The sequence below is a fragment of the Pieris brassicae genome, chromosome 3, assembly GCF_905147105.1.
Source record: "Pieris brassicae chromosome 3, ilPieBrab1.1, whole genome shotgun sequence".
In the NCBI taxonomy this organism is placed as follows: Eukaryota; Metazoa; Arthropoda; class Insecta; order Lepidoptera; family Pieridae; genus Pieris; species Pieris brassicae.
The window spans coordinates 8,793,363-8,817,403 of record NC_059667.1 but is presented as its reverse complement, the minus strand read 5'-3'; the positions used below and the strand labels follow the sequence as shown (position 1 = coordinate 8,817,403).

The following is a 24,041-nucleotide window of genomic DNA, read 5'->3' as shown; positions in this document are numbered from 1 at the left end:
AGACTAAAAAACTTTCGAATCGACTAATGACGGTCGGTATTTGCTTTTAATTGCTAGGGATATTATTATCAAAAGCTGTAAACTTAAAAATAGCGAATCTAGGTTACCTTAATGACCGTTATATTACTTGTTTTAAGCCATTACAACCATTTTTAATGGTTAAATATTTGGTCTTAAAGTAGCTTATATAATTCCCTCTCCATATATATTTATCCAACATTTTATAAATTTAATTGACCTATTATAGTAGGAGCCCACGATGCTAAATGCGAGCTTTACTCGAGACCTATTGAGTTGTGAAGCTTAGATAATAAGAAAAAATGTTATGTGTGTACCTTTTCATCAGTGGGGGGAGCGGCTATAGATTTTCAGAAATGTAAAAAAAACTATTGGCTAGCAATCAAAATTAAACTTTATCTTTCCTTACTTCGGCTTGTGGAAATCATCAGCATATATTTATTATGATTATACGCTCGAGAATGTCAATGACTTTTTTTACAACTTGCAGCCCTCCCCCTATCTTTACATCACTTGCAAATTGTCAGATTAATGAAATATACACTTTTTAGCATGTAATTAACTCACTCTACTTTATTCTGACGCACTCGAGAATATCTGATGATTAACCTTGACGGGCGGCCATATATATAGTGTTTATATTTGGTGGAGGTACTTCGTTAGGTTAGGTTAGTTACAAGGAATCCTCCTGTATATTAATCTGCCACGCTGTAATAAATCCCGAAATCCTCGCTTGGGCTCCCTTACATTACATTCAGAAACATACATTTTTCATAAAAAAATCACTCAACTAAAAACTGATATGTGGAACCTGTATATGTCAGAATTAGAAATCACAGCAGACTTAATATAAATAAAGATAATGTAAGGACTCCAGACTAAAGTGAGCAGTATAATGAAATAATCATACTTTACAAACTTCGCATGTGTGAAATGTAATGCATTGCTGGGTTTCATAAAACAATAAAAAATTGTGACCATAGGTAGTGTAGATAAAGGCATTAAGAAAAACAGACAAATTTCTAAATTTAAATTGTAATATGTTCAGTGTAGCTTTTTACAGTTATTATATTGATAGTATCATTTTACTACTTTTAATTAAGAAAGAACTGCTTTTCTCTAGATTTGATTGTTCACAATTTAGTTTATTCCAATAGTAAAGTGTATCCATAGTATTTATGTAATAACTAATGGAAAATCAGATATTGATACAATTTTCTATTGGAATTTATCACATGTTTTCATTTCACTACCAAACAGGAACCAAAGTAAAATTTTCTGGGCCTAAATTAATTTATAATTTGAAAAATAATGTGTCATTTGCCACTGCAGTGAATGTTAATTAATGTTTATGTAACAGTCAGTTTAAATATCCATTAAATAATTCCATAATTTTTAAAAATCATTGGTGATACAGTATTCAATACTTAACACATAACACAACACAAATGAAATTTATGTCTATTTATCACAAACATGTGATGCCAATTTATTACGTAAATTGAGATAATAACTATAGTTCTTTCTCAAATAAAAGGCAATAGGGTCAAAACCCTATATATAAAAACATAAGTATACATCATCTAATACTAAGTAAATAGTGTTAACTAATATTTACAAAAGTCAAACAATTAGGTTCTATACAAATTATTAAATTAACAATAATTTAATACATTGGTTGGACAATGTGTATTCAACATTCATTCTTCTTAAACTTCTTAACAGAGTCATGCATTACATCCTCAAGTTTATTTATTCTTCTTGTTTTGTGAAATGAGTTGTCACTATCACTAACACTTTGTCGCACACAGTTCACTGAAACATTTTGATTATGTACACCATGCTTTTTATCAGCCACTGTTTTTTTATTCACTATTAACGTATTTTGAATGTCTTTCACTAAATCACCAGAGTGAAGTATTAATACTTGGTTGTCATGGTCTCCTTTCTTAATTAAATTCTGTTTAAAAGGCATCACAGATCTATTTTCAGAGTCACTTGAAAGTCTTATAGCTTTTCGTAAATGTAAGGTTTCAGTTGAATCTGCAAAATTTCTCTTCACAAGGATATCGCCTGTTGCCATCTGTTTCACAAAGGTAATAGTGGCCCCATCACTGCTTCTTACATCACATTTTTGCTCTTTACTTGAACTGCTTTTTTCACTGCCTGAACCATCATCTGCATGTTCTTCAGTTTCAATTAACTTTCCTGCAAAAAGATTTCATAAATTAAGCATTTTGTACCAGTTATTAATAGGGATGTTCATAATTTATATAAATGTATGTATACAGCTTTTTAGAAGAACAATTTGATTACTAATATAATAAAATTTACATAAATTTCTCAACACCAAGAAAACATGTTACAAATAACAAATTATAGGAGATGGAGATTCCAATAAGATTGTTAGTACAAAATACTATCTAAAGTGGTAGGATAAGGGGACATTGGGATAAACAGTTGGAAAACAAATTAACTCTAGATTTAAGTATAAATAATATACAATTACCATTCAATGTAGGGAATGTGATATCAGGTAGATTTAAATGCGAATCTGGATTATATGTATTCATAAGGGATTTCAATAAATTCGAGATTTCTTCACGTTTCCTGGTAACAACAATTTCATCAAACCAATTTCCTAGTTGTTTTATTGGCAAACTATAGTCCAGCACTGGGTCCTAAAAATTAAATGATAATACAATGTCTAAAACAGTTAAAAGTGAATGACTTACAGACACCACATAATTTGACTAAAAAACAAAAACTAAAATAAAATTGTCTTGATAAATAAGTAGTAGAAAATTATAAATATTTTCTTCATAGGTTATATAGCCATTTTTTCATAATTTTATTTTAGAATACATTGCATTTGTAACCAATTGCAATCCAATTGATATGATGTTATTGGAGTTAGTAAAATAACATACCTTAAAAAATTGTTCAACATATTGTAGTAAATAAAGGCCACAGTCGGTAAAATTATTCTGTTGGGGAATTTTTGGGCAACTGCCTTTTATATTATCTTTGTTGAACACTTTGTTTTTAGATATCTGAAAAAGTAAATTAATCATAGAAAAATAAGCATTTGTATATAGAGGAATATAGTTTAAGAGTCTAAAAGGTTATTAATTTTAAAGATTTTCTTTCACGAATTTTAAGAAGTATAACATTCCACCATATGCAAAAACATTGAATAAGTCACCATTTTATTGAAACTGATTGCCTGAATAAGGCAGGCAAGAAAACGAGCAAATTTTATAGGTATATTGCAAAAATATTGTTTTTTTTGACAACTTTTAGACTTTCAAACCTGGTAGAACCTAATAGCGTTAAAAAGGATAAAAATTACTCACTTTAGTTTGGTATTCACAAGTGAGGTAGTCCCGCAATGTAGCCACAACTCTTGATCGGGAAGCACCAGCAAGTGAGTCAAAAATAAGAATGCAGGGTCTGTAATAAAAATTAAATAATGTAATTGATAATGCAATTATCGCATTTTTAAAAGAAAAATAAATGCATGACATAACTAAATTACAAATAATGAACAAGAGCCAATAAACAACATGGAAATAATTGTGAATGACAACGGAATATAATTAAGCAAATTAAATGGTTGGCACATCTTCTCAACTACAAAGCTACTCACTGTTTAATGGGTTCATTTTTTCTAACAACAGGTACTTCTGGTTTCTTCTCTACTGGTTTTTCTGTTTCATCTTCTTCGGAATCACATTGCATGTCCAAGTCACTTTCCTAATTAAATAAAACATCATTGTTTAAATAAGTACATAACTGTTTATTTACATCAATAAAACACTCAATATGTAATTAGAAAATTATTTGAATGCAGGAAAATTCAATTGCAAGTCAATGTTTTTCCTATGAAACATATGGTTGCTTAACTCGACACAGAGTCTACTACTTGCAGCAGGTAGAAATTGTTTCCTGTATATACAGAGTTAAAGCCACAAAACTAATTCCAGACCTACCTCCGCCTCAGCTTCGTCCCGTTCACTTAAATTATCAGAATCACAATTTAATGTGAGCTGTTCCTGTTTTGATAAAGGAGTGATTGTTGTGTTACCTATTTGCATTGATGATTTTCGTTCTGAAATGAATAATTTTATTTTACAAGATAACAACACTCAATTGCTATTCATAAAAGCGCACTATAACGCACTAATGTGTAATGCATCCATAGATTCCATAGTACATTTAGTCTTGCATTATTCAATGTAAAATGTGATGATGAAAAATGTAATTGTAATTGATGTTTTTTTACAATTCATAAGAACAATTTAAAAAAAAAAAAAAAATCTATATTATACAGAATAGAAAAGGACATGTAGTGATTTGTGTTGCCTGAGTGATCAATGATTTTTTTATTTATTTATGCTAAAAATAAAATGCAGGTAAATATCTTACAAGGATAATCTTACCTTTTCTTTTTGTTGCTTGTGGAATTACAATTCTATTATCAATCATACTACGACAGCCCTCTAAGCTAGGAAAACATATGATAGCCACAAACCAATGGCAATTTTCATTAATAGGAACTACTATAAAGTCTTTGTCAAAGATATTCACATTCTTTGTCCATGTCTTGACTCTTGCATGCCGTTTCTGAGCTGGTGTTAAACTATTATCCCACTCGAGGGGGTTTGAACTTTTATTCACTTTACTTGGCTTTGTTGTTAATCTCTTATAAAAAAATGTGCTAAATATATGAGTCTTTTCTCTCTGACTGATTGTTAAAGTATCATGAACTAAGTATTTTAAATAAAAATCAATAATAACATCGTTTAAAAACTGATCTTGTGCTAGACACATATAATCTTCTGTATTTATTGGAATTCCCCCTTTTCCTGGTGGGTAAATTAATATTTGCCTGATTTGTTCAGCTGTATTTACACTGGAAAAAAAAGACTATTATTATTAGTATTACATACCTATCCTATGTTAGTTTTTAGTTATTATATTAATGTTGGTTGTTCAAAAGATTTGCCTATTATTATTTACTGGACATACAAAAAGTTAAGTATCTGACTAAGTATGTCTGCATAACAAGTATTAAAATGACAAAGATATCAACCTTTTAACTCCTGTATTACTGGAAGCACTTGCAGATCTAGTTGTCACTTTACATATACTGGTTTCTTTTGGGCAAGTTCGCACAAGGATTTCATTTGCCTCTTTAGTGGTCAAGTCAACCAGGACTGACCCATATAATGTTTGAAAAGAAGTTTTTAATTCATCACTAATTACATCTGGCAATAATGTAATCCTCTTATAAGCATCAACTTTAGCAGAAGGATTGTAATATGGACCTGAAAAATAATAATTATTTAAATTGTATAATAATAAAAAATAAGTATGTTTAACTACCAATCTATAATAAAATTTAATTATAACATTTAAAATGGATTGATTGACTTCAGATTTATGTAACTCAATCACTTTTTCTTTAACAAACACCATCAAATTTTGAAAATAAGGCATATCAGTTTTCTTATGTTTTCCATCACCATATAAGCAAGTGTGTAATGTTTTTACAGCCATGATTCAAAGACTACAAAGTTGAGTAAAATTGAGGATTGTTGGCCTAGTGCCAAAAATCCTCATATATCTAAAATTAAAAAAAATATGTTTGATGTTAAAGAAAAATCTATATATACAAGATGCAAACATACATTAGTCCATTGTGGACCACAACTATAAAGTGAGTACAAACCTAGTTCATCAACCATTTCTAAAGATTTTCTTATATATCCACCACATTTGCTAGTTGTATATAAGAAAATTACAGGTAACCCCTTTCCAAAATGAACTAAAATCCTCACTATATCCTTTATTTGTATTTGAAGAGCAACTTCTTTAGATTCATTTTTTAATGATGGGGCAATAATTTTGATACCTCTTGGTGATATAAAAATCTAAAAAAATGAATAACAAATATTACTTATATATATATTTTTTTATTTCCTTGCAATGGTTTTACTTCCAGTTTTATATAGAACAAGTGATAATCATTTATAAAGATTTTGTATGTTTACATTTTTACATGTAGCAACTGAAATAGGATAAAAACTAAACTAATAAAGTTAATAGAGATGTAGCATAGCTTTCCTTAAAAAACAGACTTTGTATTTGAGATTATCACAGTTTAACCCAACACTTTATATTTACACAACATAGAAAATATATTTCTTATAGATAAACTGATTAATTAGCACTAACACCTTAATATTTAAGGGTTTTTATTACACAAATTAATTTGAAAATGAAACTAACCTTTTCTTTGGGCGTATATCTATATGATCCAATTCTGATTGTTCGACATTTGAAAGATGTAACTATATTGACCATATTTTGACTGATCTCTTCTCTGCTTTCATCTGAGATAAACGAAATCTTTATAGCAGAAGTTGAATACATCAATATTAAATACTATTAATTTTGATGAAAATGCAAATATGGTTCTAAACAGATACAGAAACAGAATATTAAATAACGCAATTTTGTATAGTTATCATAGTAACATGATATATACATATATATATAATTTATTTATTTATTTCATCGACTGGTTTAGGCATGGCTGTCGGTTAGAATTTGAAGTAAATAAGCATTAGTATTATACCTGTTGATTCACTAGGTTGATTTAGGGACATACTTATTTTCTAAATTCACTTAATTTCCACACCAAATGAGGTTAAATTTACATGAAATAAATAATTTACGCACATTCTCCGAAAGACCACGCTATAAATTCAGTTTTGTTTCTCACTACTGTGATCTGTCAAAGTCAAGATGTAGGCTCTACTGTCAACGGTCAAATATAATAATTTGACATTTCAACAGCCCAACTGTAACACGTTGTCTATGCTGGTGACAGGGTTGCCATAACAGAAACAGTTACTTTTATAAAAAAATATTGGTGGGTGGTACTATCAGTGTGTCAGACCCGCACGATAATTAAACAAAATACGTTTGTAGGATTTAATTTTTGTAAGATATGGCACATGTAAAAAAATAAAAAAACGGTAAATAGTACCAGTACAACTCATTTATCCCTTCTCATTATATATTTTTTTGCTTATTATGTATGTATGAATGTGAAAATATTTAAAATTTTAAAAGAGCTGTAATACAATTTGGATTTGATCTAAGTAGTAGGTTTAATAAAAAAAAAGTTCAGTGTAAATTTCTTATACTGTTAGATATTTTATATCAAAATTAGTTGCATTCTTTAAATATAAACTCTACATAGAAAAAACAGATTTTTCTTAATAAAAATGTACATTTGACTTACCAACAAGATCGCAGCCAATACCGCTATCTAGAGTTCCACCTTCTATTTCCAGCAGAGATGGCTCTTTACTATGTAAGTTCTGTTCCATCTAAGAAAAATATAACAAACACATATGCGTTAATTTTTTATATCTTGTATTCTTTTATATCTTATAAAACGTATGAACCAATTGTAATAATTTATCAATATTGGTATAATGACAATGTAGAATAAAAAAAATATGCCATTCTTTTCGATAGATATTATTTATTAAGGTATTAAGAAGCAGTTTAGTAGTCTATGCGAAAAGAGATTGTCGTGAAATTTTAGGATTGTGGTTCAACGGTAAACATAATAATACTGAGTACATTGTCTATATGCTTGTCCGCCATAACCGCCACGCCGCGTACCGGTTTTGTTTCCGCGCAGCCTCTATTTATTATTATATTAGGTCTAAAATCGGAATTACTACTACTTACCTACTACCTACTTATTCAAAAACGGGATGAAAATTTAACCACAAATACAAACAATAATTATCACAAATTCCACGGCAAGTCCACCAACAAACCATTTTCTAATAAAATATGCCACTTTTTTAATATGGTATACATATACTATAAGAAATAATATTTCTACCTGATTACTCAACATGGAACTATTGGAATCCTCTTCATCAGAACTTAAAGTCAATATAACTGGTTCAGGGTCGGGCTGCTTTCCCCTGGGTTTTCTGACACGGTTCGGTTTTCCTTTTTCTTGAACAACCTGGTGAAAATTACACTTTCAACTTATGTGCAAAATATGGCTTGTGTGTCACACACAGAGTTTTTTTATATCAAAAGAATCTTGTATGAAAACATTAGCCACACTCCATTTTTACTTGTACTGTTTTGTACTAAACGGCTTAACACACAGTTTTCATTTGTTGTACACCTAATCTATTTAATATTGCAAAGCCTTTTATAATTTTTTTACTACACTATTATTTTTATTACACTTTTTTTATACAGTCATTTGTGTCTGTAAGAAACGGAATCGGCACACTTCACCACATCATAGCGTGATCTATGACCGTGTTGGTTTTTTTTGTTATGGTAACATTACTTACGGTTTTATTGTTAAGGTTCTTGACGGTTTGCTTCAGCAGATTTATCTTTATGCCATCACAAGGTCTGGAAAAAAAATTTGCTATAGTCGAGTGAAAGGAATGAAAAACAATAAGATTTTACAACTAGCTCAGAATATTTTTGTATAAATAAATTAGAAGCTTAAGCGTAATATAGAATATAATAATTATAAAGAAAACAAATGCTGTCAAAATGTGACACATTCGTATACTGAGGCTTCTAAGAGTAGTTTTAGTCTATGAGACTCATCTGAGGTCTTAAGCGCCCGCAATAAACACGCTTGTACGGTAAAGGATTAGATCCTGAGGAAACCGACATGCCTTGGACCAGACGGTCACCTTGTCTATTAAGTATAAATAATTATTACCAATCAGATACAGAAATCTGAGGTCAAGACATATACACATATGCATACATTCAAATACTGGACGATAAACTATTAATAAAAAAAATACATTTGCTTTTCTAATGAAGACTTTTCCCCTTCCTTCTTCTTCTGTTCCACATTTTTGTTTGGTATTGACACACTTTTGGGTTCTTCAGTGAAAACACGCTTACATCTGAAAATAAAAATAATATCTTGTTGTTTTAAATTTAATTCAAAATTAAAGTAACTAAATATGGGGCAATTTGCTATCCATAAGAGCATAAAACCAACCTTTGACATCGATTGAAGTCGAAGCCAGAGTATCCACAAGATTTACAAACAGCCAATTTTCCATCAACAAATCTTGGTGGTGGAGATTTTGGAGATTCGGGACTGCTACTTGCTGCGAAAGAAAAGAAATATACATTACAAATTGCTGGCATTATCTTACACACAATTAACACGAACACACAGAGGACGCATTACCTACACCAATTAAAATTATATTTACACAGGACAATATTTATAATAATTTAGAAAATCAAAACTGATCAGTGTCGCTGCAACCTTTTCAGGTCTGGGCCTCAGACTTATGTATCTGTTTCACGATCATTTGTCAATTGCGTATACAAGAAGGTACAACCTCCTGTGCCCGTCGACACTGACACACTGTCGATATTCTCACGATGTTTTCCTCCACCATTGGAGCGAATGTAAAATGTGCACATAGAAAAAATGTCCATTGGTGGACAGCCGGGATCGAACCTACGACTAGACGGATTAGAGTCGTAAGCTGAAACCACTAGACCAACACTTATTAAAATAACGATAAAGCCTCTAAAATTCGATTCTATAAAAATTTCAAACAAATGGATGTTAGTTTTACTATTAGTCACTTAGTCTATGTTAGTTATTGTTACTTCTATTACTTCATGTTGTGTATGGACCCCTTTTGGGTAAAAGTAATATTTAAGAAATAAATATATGTGAGTCAGGGATAATGCAAAAGGTGAAATTCGTTACCATGCACCAGATTTAAGACATTACAAAAAAACTTTATATTAGTATAGACAAAATTGATTGATATAAAAATGTTATGTAACTATTTTGGTGAATTGTTTCTTGTGTCTTGTGTTATATTATAAAAAACTTACTGCTCTCCGGACAAGGTGGTTTTTCTGGTGTAGACATTTCACTGCTTTGAGATTGCGGACCGACACTGGGGGAACTTCTACTGGCTATATCACCAACTAACATCTGAAAAAACAAGCTTTTAATATCACTGAACTAAAATTTATTATCATTTATTCATATAGGTAACATAACATTGTGTAATTCTTGTTTTTCCTTTTCTCTTGTATTGCATCGCCATTCATGAATCCGTGAGATTAGCTGCTGAGCTGTTTATTTTTGAAATACACAGGACCACACGAGAAAAACTGAGATCTTTTTGAAAGACACAGTACGGGTATTTCTAATAAATAAGATCTAATTTTTTCTGGTTTATTTTTTATCTATTTTATCTTTTTGAAATACATAGGACCACATGAAAAAAAATTCGATCTTTTTTAAATACACTGCCTTCATAATATTTTTTCCAAAGTTTGAAGATTAAGAATTAAATTGTGCCTAAAATCTTACTGGATGATTCTCTAGCATTTCTTCTATCCTCGTTGTAGATCCTACTGACACAAAATAGTCAATTTCGCTAGACGTATTCTGCATACACTGTATATGAGTGTCTTCTGTAAATGGAACATTCACCTGGAACAAAATCTGTTATAAACGATACAAATAATGAATTTCCTTGCAAAACATTAAAAATAATCGTTAAATTAAAAATCAGACAAAACCCCTAAAAGTCTGCTCTAAGATTTTGTACTTACAGCTCGGAAATTGTTTTTTATAAATTTTATTTTTATTTATTTGTTGTATGGATAATCTTAAATAGAAAAGAAGTTGGTGTGTTGGAAACACAAACTGGACACAGTTTTTCTGTCCACCAGGACGTCGAAGCTATTTAAATTATTAACTTATATACTAAGGTTACACTATTAACATTATAACTATTAATATTGCACGTAAAACGTCAGAAAACAATTGTAAAATTGACGCTCCACAGCCGATGCAAGAAACCCGTTCTTGACGAGAATTCTCATTTTAATACAGACAGGATATTTTCCTATATTCGTATAAGAATTAAATAAAGATGATGAATACTAAACTGTCAAAATATAGTTATTTGTATAAGTTGTTTCATATTATACAATCTATATGAATATGAATAACTATTTTTATAAATTAAAAAAAATGTGTGCGTGTACTAGTGTACACACGTAAGAAGTGAAACTTCTTTATAACCTTATTTTTCGAAAAATTATCTACTATATTCAACTATACAGAAATTGGTTGAATAAAGTAAAATTAGATAAAGTTTAACAAAAGGCTTTTATTGTCATATACCAATAATACAATTATTTCATTTTACCTTATTACTACTAAGATTGTTGATTGTTGATAGAATGTCATTTATTGTAATACAATTATTACTATCATTGTTATCGTTTTTATATATTTTGGTTTCGAATCTCTTCGAATCAACCGTGGTAGGGACAAGAAAAAGATGGCGAGTAACGGAACAAATATGAGGGTAATTTTTTTCCAACGCCGATAAAGAAGTTATACTTCAATAATAAAAATGTAATTATTAAATGAATCTAAATAAATAATTTTAAGAACTGGTTATTGAAGACGTAGAACATGGAAAGAAATTATCTGTCACTTTTTTATCTGACTCAAAAAACTAATGAAGAGGTTATCAATTCAGGCTCATCCAAATAGGATTAGAGGTATTTAATATTTAAAGTAGTTGTATAGGAAGCAGCAATATTGCTCTATTAATAAAAAAAGACAAATCGGCAGCTCATGTCCGAGCGTCTTCGGAAGCATCAGATGAGTCATCTGTTTCCAACGGTTTCTATTCAGCGCCTCTCTTATGACAGTGTACAGTTTTGGTGATATTTTGCCTTCTGTGTTACCAAATACGATTAGTCTCTCCAAGTTCTCATCGCCTTTGCGAATTGTATGGCCGTAATAAGATACAATTGGCTGTCGGCATATAGTAGATAGTCCAGACCGTATACAGAGATGGGCCAGGATCGATGTATTGATGCGCTTCGCAGTGCACGGTATTCTGAGCATACGCCGCCAGCACCACATCTCAAAGACATCGATCCTTTGCCTTTCACGAGCCAAGACATTCAATGTTTCTACTCCATACATGAAGATCCTAGAGTCTAATTTTCCTCTTTTCTTTCATATGTTGCTCAAACGTCTCATGGCATCTTTAGCTATGCCTAATATATATAAATATATAAATATATATATATATATATATATATATATATATATATATATATATTCATTATTTTTATATATATATAAATATATAAATATATATATATATATATATATATATATATATATATATATATATATATATTCATTATTTTTTTATATATATATATATATATATATATATATACGTAATAATATATCATGCAGTTTCAAATCTACCAATTATAAAACCTAGTATTGGGGTGCCTGGAGGTGTGATTAGGCTGGTCTGACCTGCTTCAATTACTTTAAAGCCAAATAATGCAAATATTACGATTACAGTTTAATATTTAAACGTATATAATTGCCAGAAATTAATCATTAAAATTATATTGTCTTCTGTCTAAAAGTATAACTTATTTTCACTTTGTCTAAACGGTTTTCTTTGTTGATTAATGGTTAAAAACATATAAAAAATATAGCCAAGCTTATGTTGTATCTAATTCGAAGGCTCGTTAGATTACAATAAGTTCAGAGATAGAGAATTTGTTGACCAATCTATATTTTACAAGCAACACCAGCGAACTTCGTCTCGCCTTAATATCTAAGTTGGCCTATGATTTTAACACACTAACATTTTGCTCTGTTACCACATAGCGACTGTTTGCTTTTCCTTGACTTGAAATACTTGAGTTTTGTCTTATACTAAATAGCTACGCAGCAGCTAGCAGTAATAAACACATATGGCTTACTGTCCATGACATTTTTTTATAGAATTGCTAGCAAACGGGCAGGAGGCTCACCGGATGTTAAATGATACCGCCGCCCATGGACACTTTCAATAACAGAGGGCTCGCGAGTGCGTTGCCGGCCTTTTAAGGATTGGTACGCTCTTTTCTTGAAGGAATTGGCTCGGAAATACGGCATCGGCATCTAAGCAATAATTATTTGCTTGTACAAAGATCTATAAAAGGCAACCATGTGTCTGTTACCATGTTTACGTAATACGGGGCCTTCAACTACAAATTCGTTAGGAGAATTTTTGAAAGGAATTTCCTTTCATGTCATGTTAATAAAAAAACAGAATTATACCGTACAGACGTTTGACTACTACTAGCACATGATTGAGATGTGGCCTACAACTACACCTGTGCAGAAGATGCGATTTAACCACCGCTTAAATGAGCGAGTGACGTCATTTTACCAATCTTTTTGTAAAATGACGTCACTCACTCATTTAAGCGATGGTAACCTACCTGATGTTATGTGATACCGCTGCCCATGGACAATTATTTTGCCAGAAGGCCAATCTTATGTAAAATGACACCGCCACCCATGGACACATTGGCAAAAGGCTCGTACGTTGCCGGCTTTTAATAGCATATTTATGTAATGCAAAAAAATAATGCAAGCGCAACTTCAAAACACATGTTACAATTTTTAATTTATAAAGCTTTAAAAGTAAGTAAGTAAAAATGTTGTTTTCACCTGTTCCAACACTTCCTGCAGTGTACAGCTCTCCTTAGGCAGCGTGAAGGTGATGAGCCTTTGTTCACCATTTTGCAGGAATATCAACATTTTCGCCGACTGAGGTTCCGCCGTTTGCTCTGACGGTCCACTTACAGCTTCGTTGTTTTCTGAGAAAATACATAACGATAAAAAAACACTTCTGACGTGCTTTACAGCGTGTCACCGTGACCACGCACGCTGTAAAGCACGCGAAACACCGGAAAAAATTAAAATTATGTGAATAATTATAAGTTTATAATAATAATACATAGCTTCAATCCGTTTAAAAAGTGTTTTCTTAATGTGTAAAAGCTATGTTAACAAAAGACAATACTATACATAACAATATATAATATTCGTATTATTATTTGGTATTTAACCGAGTATATCTGCAAGAATTTTTTTTATATGGCAACATTATCGCTTAAAAATACCTGATATAGGCGTCGGTGGCTGAGTTTGCATCGGATGTACTCTTTGCACCGGCCTCTGTTGCTCTTTACTTTTAACTAGCGTTTGTCTTGCCGTTTCCCTGAAAAAAATATTTAGAGAAAATTATAAAGAGCTAGATTCCAGTATTGGATTAATTTATTTAAACATACATATAAAATAGAAGAGAGAAGAAGAGTTGTTCGGTCTAATACCCGCAGCTGAGTTTCATTATCGGACGTCAAGGCAAAATACAAAATACCATCCGTATCACCTCGACGTCCGTCGCTCCACAACTGAGCGTTTTCTAAGGCAGTTTTTGCCACGCACCACCACTATGTGGAACCAGCTGCCCACTGAAGAATTTCCGAACCAATTCGACTTAGGGTCCTTCAAGGAAAGAGCGTACCAATTCTTGAAAGGCCGGCAACGCACTTGCGAGCCTTCTGGCAATCTGAGGGTCCATGGGCGGCGGTATCGCTTAACATCAAGTGAGCCTCTTGCCCGTTTGCCACCTATTACAAAAAACCGCTTACAACGTGCAGCCTTATCACTCACAAGCAATTTTTAGACAACCCTAGTATTGAAAAATACAGAAACACTGACTAAAGTATAACTAATTAACAAATATTAAATTAGATGTAACACTAGAAATATACCATATAACTAACTATGAAACAGAAAAACATAATAATAATAATAATAAAGAAAAATAACAAAGTATTGTGGAAAGAAAAAAAGGAACAAGGAACATTTTAAGCGTGTGTGTGTTGTGGTTGTAACTGGTTCTGACTCGGACATTATGCTGTGAAGCAGACGTGTTCCACAGAGCCGGTCATTCTGCCACAACAGTTAGGTAGGCCTCAGACGCAAAAAAAGAATGTAATAAATTGAAAGAAAACACTTTTTAACCGGATTGAAGCTATGTATTATTATAAACTTATAATTCGACCGTCGAGTCACCGTGACCACGCACGCTATAAAGCACGCGAAACGTCGGAAAGATTTAAGTTTAAAATTATGTAAAATAATTATAAGTTTATAATAATACATAGCTTCAATCCGGTTAAAAAGTGGTTTCTTTCAATGTGTAAAAGCTATGTTAACAAAAGTCAATACTAGAATGTAATAATATAACAGTGTTAGTCAATTTTATTTATGTCTGTTAAATATATGTCATTAAGATGTGGATGAAGAAAGGCTTATTATTATATTAGTCCTTGTTTGGGAAAAATAGCATAGCTCATTTATACTCCAGGACTATATATATATATATATAATAATATATATATATACAACTCCTAAGGAAACAGTAGACTAGTATGAGCGGAAAATGAACCGTCCTGCAGCAGTGCTAATCTTTTTGATGACGCGGAGACAATATTATGCGTAAACAAATGCCTGATATAACAGGTGGGCTGAAAAGTTCGTACGTCACATAGATGTCGTTACTAGTATTAAATTAACATGATTTTTAGCTAGCTTTAACATTCAAGACACGTGTATACATTTGACAACTGTCGTACTATTTGTCAGATATAGTATGTTTAATCAAACAAATGATTAAAAAGCAATTTCGTGTCTTAGTAAAGCAATGGCTTTTGGGCGGAAAAAATACTACTGAGGACAAGTCTCGGCTTGGCTTGAGAAGTTGTGGAAACTTTGTAATGTGGAAATTAATGACAAAAATATTCTTCTTCTTTGTCTCTGTCTCTATCTATGTCCTCCTTCCGACTTCCAACGCCACCTTGGAAGTCGGAAGTTTAACTTTAATAATTTTGGATAACCGAAAAGAGAAAAGAAAACCTTTTAAAAAATCAATATCTATTGCATACCTCGGCTGTTGTTGTTGCAACTGTTGTTGATGTAGATGTTGCTGTGACAACACCCGCGACGATTGCAAGCGCCTATATTCCGCGATTGTAATTCTATGACCACTCGACAGGGTGACCAACTGCCTCTCTTCAGGATCAGAGGTGTCTTGCTCCATCATCACCTGATGTTGATGCACATGTTGCACGTGGGGACTTTCATAGATTCGCAACACGTTGTCCTGTTGAAAGCTGTGTTGGGGATAGTTTATCTGATGACTGCTCACCGGTTGGGACACGCTCGTGGATTGTCTCATTGGTGAAGTTTGAAATTGCGTGTTTATATTGTCATTAGCAATATTCTTTTGAACTATTGCCGCGGTTATACTTTCTTCGAGATCGTCCATTTCGTTCGCGTTGTTGGGCGTAACGACCACTTTCTTAATTTGTTGTAATTGTTGTGGTTGAGGAACATTTGTTAGAGATCCATTGTTTTGGTGCGATTGCAGCGGCGATTGGTTCAAACACTGTGTGACTATTGTCCCCTGTGGAGTTATTATACGGGCCTGCTGACCATGATTTTGGTTGATTATTATTTGTTGTTGCTGTAATACAAGAACGCAGTTGTATATAAAGGAAAATAAATATCTATATGAAAACTAAACTTTTAAATAACCTCATAAGAAAACACAGAAATCTCAATTGGCAAAATACTAGACATGTAAAATATTGTATATGTCGGAGGAATGGCACTTGTATCAGCTGCCTTTGTAATTATAATTTAATAACTTCAATTTAACGGTTATTTATAGATCTAGCGACATTGACAAATTAATTAAACCATTCGTATTAACGGTTTTTAATCAATTTGACTTTGATGTTATTAAATTATAATTACAATGGCTTCTGATACCAGCGCCATTGCTTCGACATATAAATAACAGTACAGTGTAGGTGAAGATATTATAATCCCTTTCGGCTTTAGTGCTAAATTATAACTTGTATAAATATTTTCAATGCTGTGAATTACTCATAGACAAATAAAATAGGAGTAGTAGACTGAAGTATATGAAAAACGTGATACTATTACGATTCCCAATGTATTTGACCTAATTTTTTTTGGGAAATTATAAAATTTGTTTATTAAATATGATGTTAAATATCCTAACTATCCCATTGGCAAGCTGTTAGGGTAGTTTTATTTATATAGGTCTACAGGACGCAAAAAAGGGGAGTCGTCGCAGCCCATGCACATCCATTTTAGTGGGTGCGTTGCCGGCCTTTGAGGGAGAAGTTGTATAGTTAGTTAATAAATAAATGCATTATTGTGCAGTTAACAGTTTTGTGTGGGTAGATACCAATTTCACAATGGTCTGTCTCAATTTATCGTACAAATAGCATCCAAATTTACATTTTAAATAAAAAATAATTTTAACAAAACTTAAAAAATAAGATTGACACGAACCTGTTGTGACAGTTTGAGTTGATTTAATTGTTGTTGTTGAACTTGTTGCCCGAGAAGATGTTGCGCTAATTGATGTTGTTGCTGCTGCTGTTGTTGTTGCTGCTAAAGTATTATTGGCATATAAGTTACGAAATTTTTAAATAAATATATTTAATATTTTTTATGATTGTTTTTTACCGCTTGAAACTAAGAAACTTTACAGAATTTGAGAGGTGTGTTGAATGTCAAAAGTATCACAGCAATCAATACTTTATTACTCAATTATTGTCGTTATTGAGAGTGAGGGCAACGCTATGTAGAGTTTATCATTGTATGGAAGACAAGCAAAACCAACCAATGCAAATTCATTCGTCATTAAATTGCAAAAATACACTGTATTAAATATATGTCCGAGACCATCGCAATTGGAAAGAAGTCAACTATTAATAATGAAGCAATGTTGGAAATAATGGTATAAATAACGCACCTGCAGCAATGGAGTGCGTGGTCTAGGGGGTCTGTGCTGTGTGTGTCCCGCGTGGGTATTTAGCACCCGGGGTGAAGCTGGTCTCGGAGTTCTGACTCGCGCAGGGACAGTGCTCATTGTTGCCCGCACTGTGGCTCCCACTGGACTGGACCCACTGGAGCTCTGAATATAATCATGATATTGTACTTCTTTACTTATTAATTTTATGTATCACACTCTTAATAAAGGTTGAGATTCTATTTAGTTGTAGTTTTTTCAATGTTTGGTTGTGTTTAATTTTTTCCTTGCTAGTATGAAATTTATGTTCTAATAATTTATGTGTAAATATGTAAATTTTGTCATATTTTTATGTAAATTTTAAGCTTACATATTGTTTTAAATAAATCGGTGGCTCTACAACCGTTTTATGTCTGTGCCGTTTCTGTATCTGTTTGATGACCATTTGTCAATCTAATAGGCGAGTAGGTGATCAGTCTCCTATGCCTGACACACGCCATCGACTTTTAGGGTCAAAAGCAAGCCGGTTTCCTCACGATTTTTTCCTTCACCGTTCGGATAAATGTTAAATGTGCACATAGAATTAAACTCCATTGGAGCCAGTGATCGAGCTACTAGGCCAACACGGCTCACATATATTGTTTTAGGACTTATAAATAAAAAGATAAATTACCCGTTATGGCTTACTGCTGCTATATATAAGTGGCTCGAAGTCCTTGGTTCGGAAAAAAAATTATATAGTTTATATTATACATATATCACTATATTTAAACTTACCTGCTGTAATATTTGTGGATTCAAAAGGCGGGCTGGCACTTGCAAGGGCGAGGCGGGGCTAATGGCGTTTCTGACTACCGGTCTTCGAGGCCGCATTGTCCTTACTGGTGTCCGTACTAATGTGACACCGTTGTTACTCAGTGACTGGTTTAACAGCCGCTGTGGTGGAGGACGAGTGGGAGTTCCCTAAAATAAATTTATTAAATATTTAATAACCAATTTAGAGACTGTATAAAGTTTCGTTTCTTTATTGAATATGTACTGCTTGCCAGCCAGTGGACTGTGCAATGTGTGTTTATATTTTGTGTATTGAATGGCAGGAGTATCTGTATGTATGAGCAAGTTGCACTAGATAACTTATGTTGTGAAGCGTAAGAACCTAACAACCACCACGGATCCCAAAGCCCTACAGACGCAATCTTAGGCTGTCTTTGGCTGTTTAAATACCTACCTGCTTCTCAGGTCCAGCTTAATGTTAACTTTTTAGTAGAGCTTAATGTAAACTTCAAGTATATATATAAATTTTCATAGAAGCTTCACAATATTACAACAATAAATAATAAACAAATGACATAAACCTACCTAACGACATCAGTGTTTTACCTTTTTGTGACATTCTTATTTAACTGTATAGATAATTTTAATATAAAAATATTTATTTGTTCACTTAAGAAACTCTTACTCACTCTCTTCTTAAATGATAGCTTCATAAGTTACAGTAAGTAATTTTTCAAAACATATAATGAAAAACTGTAATTCAAATATGAAATAATATCTTTACAATCAAATTGCCCCGCTTTGGGGCGTGGGCCCCACGCTTGGAAAACACTGATAAGTGTCTGAAATAATCACAGTTATGATCAATTATTAAAGAGGAATAACAACTTACAGCTTGGTTTATGTATGCAGTTTGCATAACTTGTTGCTGGTGTTGGATTTGTTGAGATTGCAAGTGTTGCTGATGTGTTTGATGTTGCTGCTGCTGTTGTTGTTGCAACTGATGCTGTAACTGTTGCTGTTGTTGCAACTGTTGTTGTTGTTGCTGTTGCAGCTGCTGGAACTGTATCTGATGGTGTTGAAGTTGTTGCAGAAGTTGAGGAGATGCACGAGACATCTGTGGTTGGGGTTGTGGTTGGGATTGCTATAAGAAAAACAAAAATGAATGAACAAAACAAAATATTTTTCGGAAACAATTTTTTTTATTTACTTTGATGTCTTTAAAGTAGACAGAGTTAGTCACAAAGTATAAGAAATTACAATTAAATATAACAATGTGATCGCAAAGCACAATAGAAACAAAATTAATCTTAAGATTTTGCATAAATTACTTACATTCAGAACTTTTATTTTCTAAATTTTAGCAAAACTTACACTCTGAGGGGCATGTTGCGGCGGAGGGGGTGGAGGTGGAGGCGGGGGTGGCGGTTGCGGTGGAGGCTGCTGACTCGGGTGCAGCACCGTAGGAGACGACAGCACATGCACCGGATTCACCAACTGTACACAATTATATTTTGTAGATACCTTACATCGTACTTTCAGCACAAACAGTATGTAAAATCAAACCGTCAACGTAACTATATTTGGATTGTCTGTCTGATTGTGATTAAGGACTTAGTCTCTCGGTTGGTGTATTTGGAATTCAGCTCGAAACCGAATACGTAAAGTTAGAATTTATTTAGTAATCTCAAAATATATAAAATAATACAAATACTTTTTTTTTTATATAACGGGGCAAATGGGCAGAAGGCTCACTTGCTGTTAAGTTCCGGAAGGCTCGCAGTGCGTTGCCGGCTTTTAATGAATTGTCTTTTCTCAAAGGACCCTAAGTCGAATTGGTTCGTAAATATTTCAGTGGTAGTGCGCGGCAAAAACTGTTTTTAATAACATTCAGATGTGAAGCGACGGACGGTAATACGGGAAAAAGTATATGTGATCTTAGGGTACTATTTTATTTAGAACAAATTTTAGTATAGTTTTGTCAAATATTCGTTTACGTCGATAAGATAAGAAGCTGACGTTCTATATTAAGCTTGAATATATGTAAATGCTTAATTTTTTTGGTTCAAACCGGAGCTCTTGCCAAGTATATATTACGTACTGTTTTTAAAAGCGCCGTACTGAACGTATTAAACTTCAGGTAACAATTACATAATATTATGTAAAACATTATTTACACTTGTTTTGTAAAAAGGTGAGGTTTTTATGGAATAAAACGCCAAACAATTATTTTTCATGTCGTAAAACATTGGAGTTTGGTCAGATATAATTCCCGAGTATCTTGTTTCACTATTAATATCCTTTAATAACACATAATTACACTTTTATGTATTCTAAATAAACATGTACCAGTTCAATTATTGTAATTACAATATATCACAATAAAATATAACATTCTTTGCCTTTACCCTAGAAAATTAGGAAACGTGTAAAGCCCATGTTATAAGTTAGAGTCTCCACTCGAAACTACATTTAATTATGGCCCTAGGATAACATTCAGAAGAATTGAGTATGAAAGTGTAGTAAAGACAATGTTTTATTATTTTTGGAACTATATTTACAATAATCTATGTAGGTACAAGGTTTACAATTAAATCTATAGTGGTATATCTGTGTATCATCATCAGCAGAGTGAGCAAATGTATCTTAAAAGTCCACACGTTTTATAAATTTATATTTTATAAATATTCAGTATAGATGCACTATTCTACATTGTAATCCATCCTCAATTACCCTAAAATTTATAAGATATTGTAAAACTGAAGGTGTGTGTTATTGTTAAAAATAATTATATTATGGGGGCTTATCAAAAAGAAGTTTTTTAACACTGAACTTGAACTGTTTTTAAACTGTTAAAACAGGTGAACAGTAAAATGAAATATTGGAGATTATTTTTTATTTGTATGAAATAGAAGGCAAACAGGCAGTAGGCTCACCTGATGTTAAGGGATACAGCCGCCCATGGACACTCACACTACCAGAAGGCTCGCGAGTGCGTAGCCAGCTTTAAAAAAAATCTAGGACATTTTTTTGAAGGACCTTAAGTCAAATTAGTTAGAAAATACTTCAGTGGGCAACTGGTTCCACATAGAACCACTATGTGTGTCAAGTTATTTTGTTTCATGCTAATGCATGTACTGTAATCAGTAAAATTAACCAAACGAAAATATATACAGACATATTCCTTATATACATGTTAAACATATAAAAATTATCTTTGGCAGATAACAAAAGTAAATTAAGTTTATTCAATACTATATATAACAGCACTTATGAAGAAATAAATATTAACCACATATACGAAAATTAAGCTTTAACATAAGGACAAAAAGCAACAGTGTCATTTCAATTGATTAAGACATTATTTAATAATATTTACAAATTTATCCATATGTTCTACAATCAATTATGACAAGCAAATGAATGAATTTAAACGGAATAGAGGAGTTATACATGCAAAAGGAAGATTGAAGTTGCGTGTATATCTAAGTGATTTGCTACACACTTATATGCTATGTATAAGTTTGATTAACAAACATACATGTTGGGAACGCGGTGTAGACTGTTGCATCAATGATGCATCAACAATTTGGGGGGCATGTTGCAACACAACTTGTGTATCCACGGGTAAATCAGATGTGTAGTATACCTATAAATAAATTGCATGGACATACATATACCTTTTACACCTATTTAATGTGCAACATAAATGTATAAGTACCTAAATTATTTGATAGCAATAGAAAATCCGATAATATAATTAAATTATTGACAAATAGTTAATGATCTAAACCTATGGGATGCATCAAGCAGTTATAGTCTCAACATGGCGCTACTAAAGGCTTATATATGCTTTTACATTAAATGTTTATAGCCCCATAAATGGTTGATGCTTTCAATATTAGTGGAAACATGTAGACTTACCTGGTGTCTAAGGAGTGTTTGTTGCTGATGACCCTGGGACTGTTGTTGTTGAAATTCAGGCCTGTTGGGTGGAGGAGGCGGTGGCGGTGGTGGAGGCTGGTCATGTCGAATTATATATTGTTGTTGATACGGCAATCCCTCACTGACAACTAATTGTGGCTGAACTTGCACACCTTCACTAACTATAATTTCATTTCCCTGATCTGCTTGTTGTACTACAACCTTTAGACATAAAATTGTTATGTTAATTAAGCAAAGGTATTATAATATTTAAATTACAAATTAAAAACTTATTAAGTATTGATTGATTATTTATATTATTAATTATCATACTAAAATCAGATAAAAAATAATTTGGTTTATAGTATATTTCATATTTATTTATGTATACATCATGTAAACAATAAACATAAGCTTAAGATTATCAGATGTCCTTAAAAATTTATCCACATTGAATAGCCATCACTATCATATCATGTATGTGAAATAAAAAAATAACAATTTTAACTACCATACATAATTGGCCAAATAACTTATTATTACTTACTTGTTGGCCATACTGCTGGTCATCCTGATTTACTACAATTCTGCCATCTAAACATATATTTGGACAGTATCTTTGCAAATCCTCTAGGGTTAATTGATGTCCTTGCCCAACAGCTATTTGATAGTATTGAGCCATGGCAGTTAATTAACCTGAAATACACCTAACAATCTAAATGATAAATTTCAGTCATGATTACCAAGAATTTCAAAACTTTCAATCAACACTTTTGAGTTTCGTAAGCAATATAGAAAACATAATAGAACCACAGGCGCTGTTATTAACGAATATTTATTAATACAGTTGACTGTTTACGAAATCAATGAGTGATGAGAGTAACTGCTAAATGAAATATTAAATTTATGGTCACAATTGTATAGATATCACTATTGTAATAAATAAGGATTAATGTTTTAACATTGGTGAAGAAATTGTTTCTTTGACAGATACCACAAACGGTACACCCAGCCCTGATTCTACGTACAACAACAGTAGATTTGACTCCGTGGATCACCTCACAAATAACTATGGCGACGAAGTAAATTACACCTTATCATCACTCTAATAGTTTGTAACATTATTCTACGACATTTTTTAAACCCACTACTACCACAACTTATAAAAACAATTTCAAAAATTACACTGACTATGAAAATGAATGGCTTCGATTCTTTAGGGACAACCTAAATATTACTTTTCTAGGTCACTTTTGAGCACTGAGTGAAAATGAATAGTTTAATCTTCTTACCATAATTTACTAAGGACATTTTAAATGCCGTTAATTTACGTTTTAATTTATTTTATAGCATTAAAATGTAAAATAAAATTATCTCAACGCCAAACCTAGAACAAATTTACATTATGGCGTGTGTGTCACTTTGCACTGGATGTTTTTTACAGGTTTGTTGCTAGATATAAAATCTCTTTTTGTCTATGTTTGTCTCAGCTGCTGGAGACCTGTGTAACTAGCATGTAAA

At 32.2% G+C, this 24,041-nt stretch overlaps 1 protein-coding gene across 4 annotated transcripts; it reads right to left on the bottom strand.

The window, feature by feature from the left end:
• Positions 1-926: 926 nt before the first annotated feature.
• On the bottom strand, positions 927-23,929 carry LOC123706935. 4 transcript variants are annotated; one of them, XM_045656586.1, is made up of 29 exons: positions 23,813-23,929; positions 23,068-23,216; positions 22,521-22,742; positions 22,138-22,245; positions 19,971-20,093; positions 19,489-19,740; positions 18,600-18,785; positions 17,826-17,987; positions 17,360-17,461; positions 15,919-16,499; positions 14,089-14,186; positions 13,634-13,782; positions 10,451-10,573; positions 9,964-10,066; positions 9,101-9,212; positions 8,898-9,002; positions 8,424-8,487; positions 7,952-8,080; positions 7,334-7,421; positions 6,313-6,416; positions 5,753-5,954; positions 5,114-5,348; positions 4,461-4,933; positions 4,011-4,129; positions 3,668-3,774; positions 3,375-3,471; positions 2,949-3,071; positions 2,528-2,699; positions 927-2,226 (listed from the first exon to the last, which is right to left on the bottom strand). In XM_045656586.1, exons 2-29 carry the CDS (start codon positions 23,200-23,202, stop codon positions 1,712-1,714), a joined length of 4,989 nt encoding a protein of 1,662 aa, XP_045512542.1. In that variant the 5' UTR covers positions 23,203-23,216; positions 23,813-23,929; the 3' UTR covers positions 927-1,711. The 4 variants fall into 4 exon arrangements, with proteins under 4 accessions (XP_045512542.1, XP_045512541.1, XP_045512543.1 ...); XM_045656585.1 differs by having other exon boundaries at positions 23,068-23,227; positions 23,813-23,923; XM_045656587.1 differs by having other exon boundaries at positions 17,360-17,458; positions 23,068-23,227; positions 23,813-23,923.
• Between the last annotated feature and the right edge of the window lie 112 nt (positions 23,930-24,041).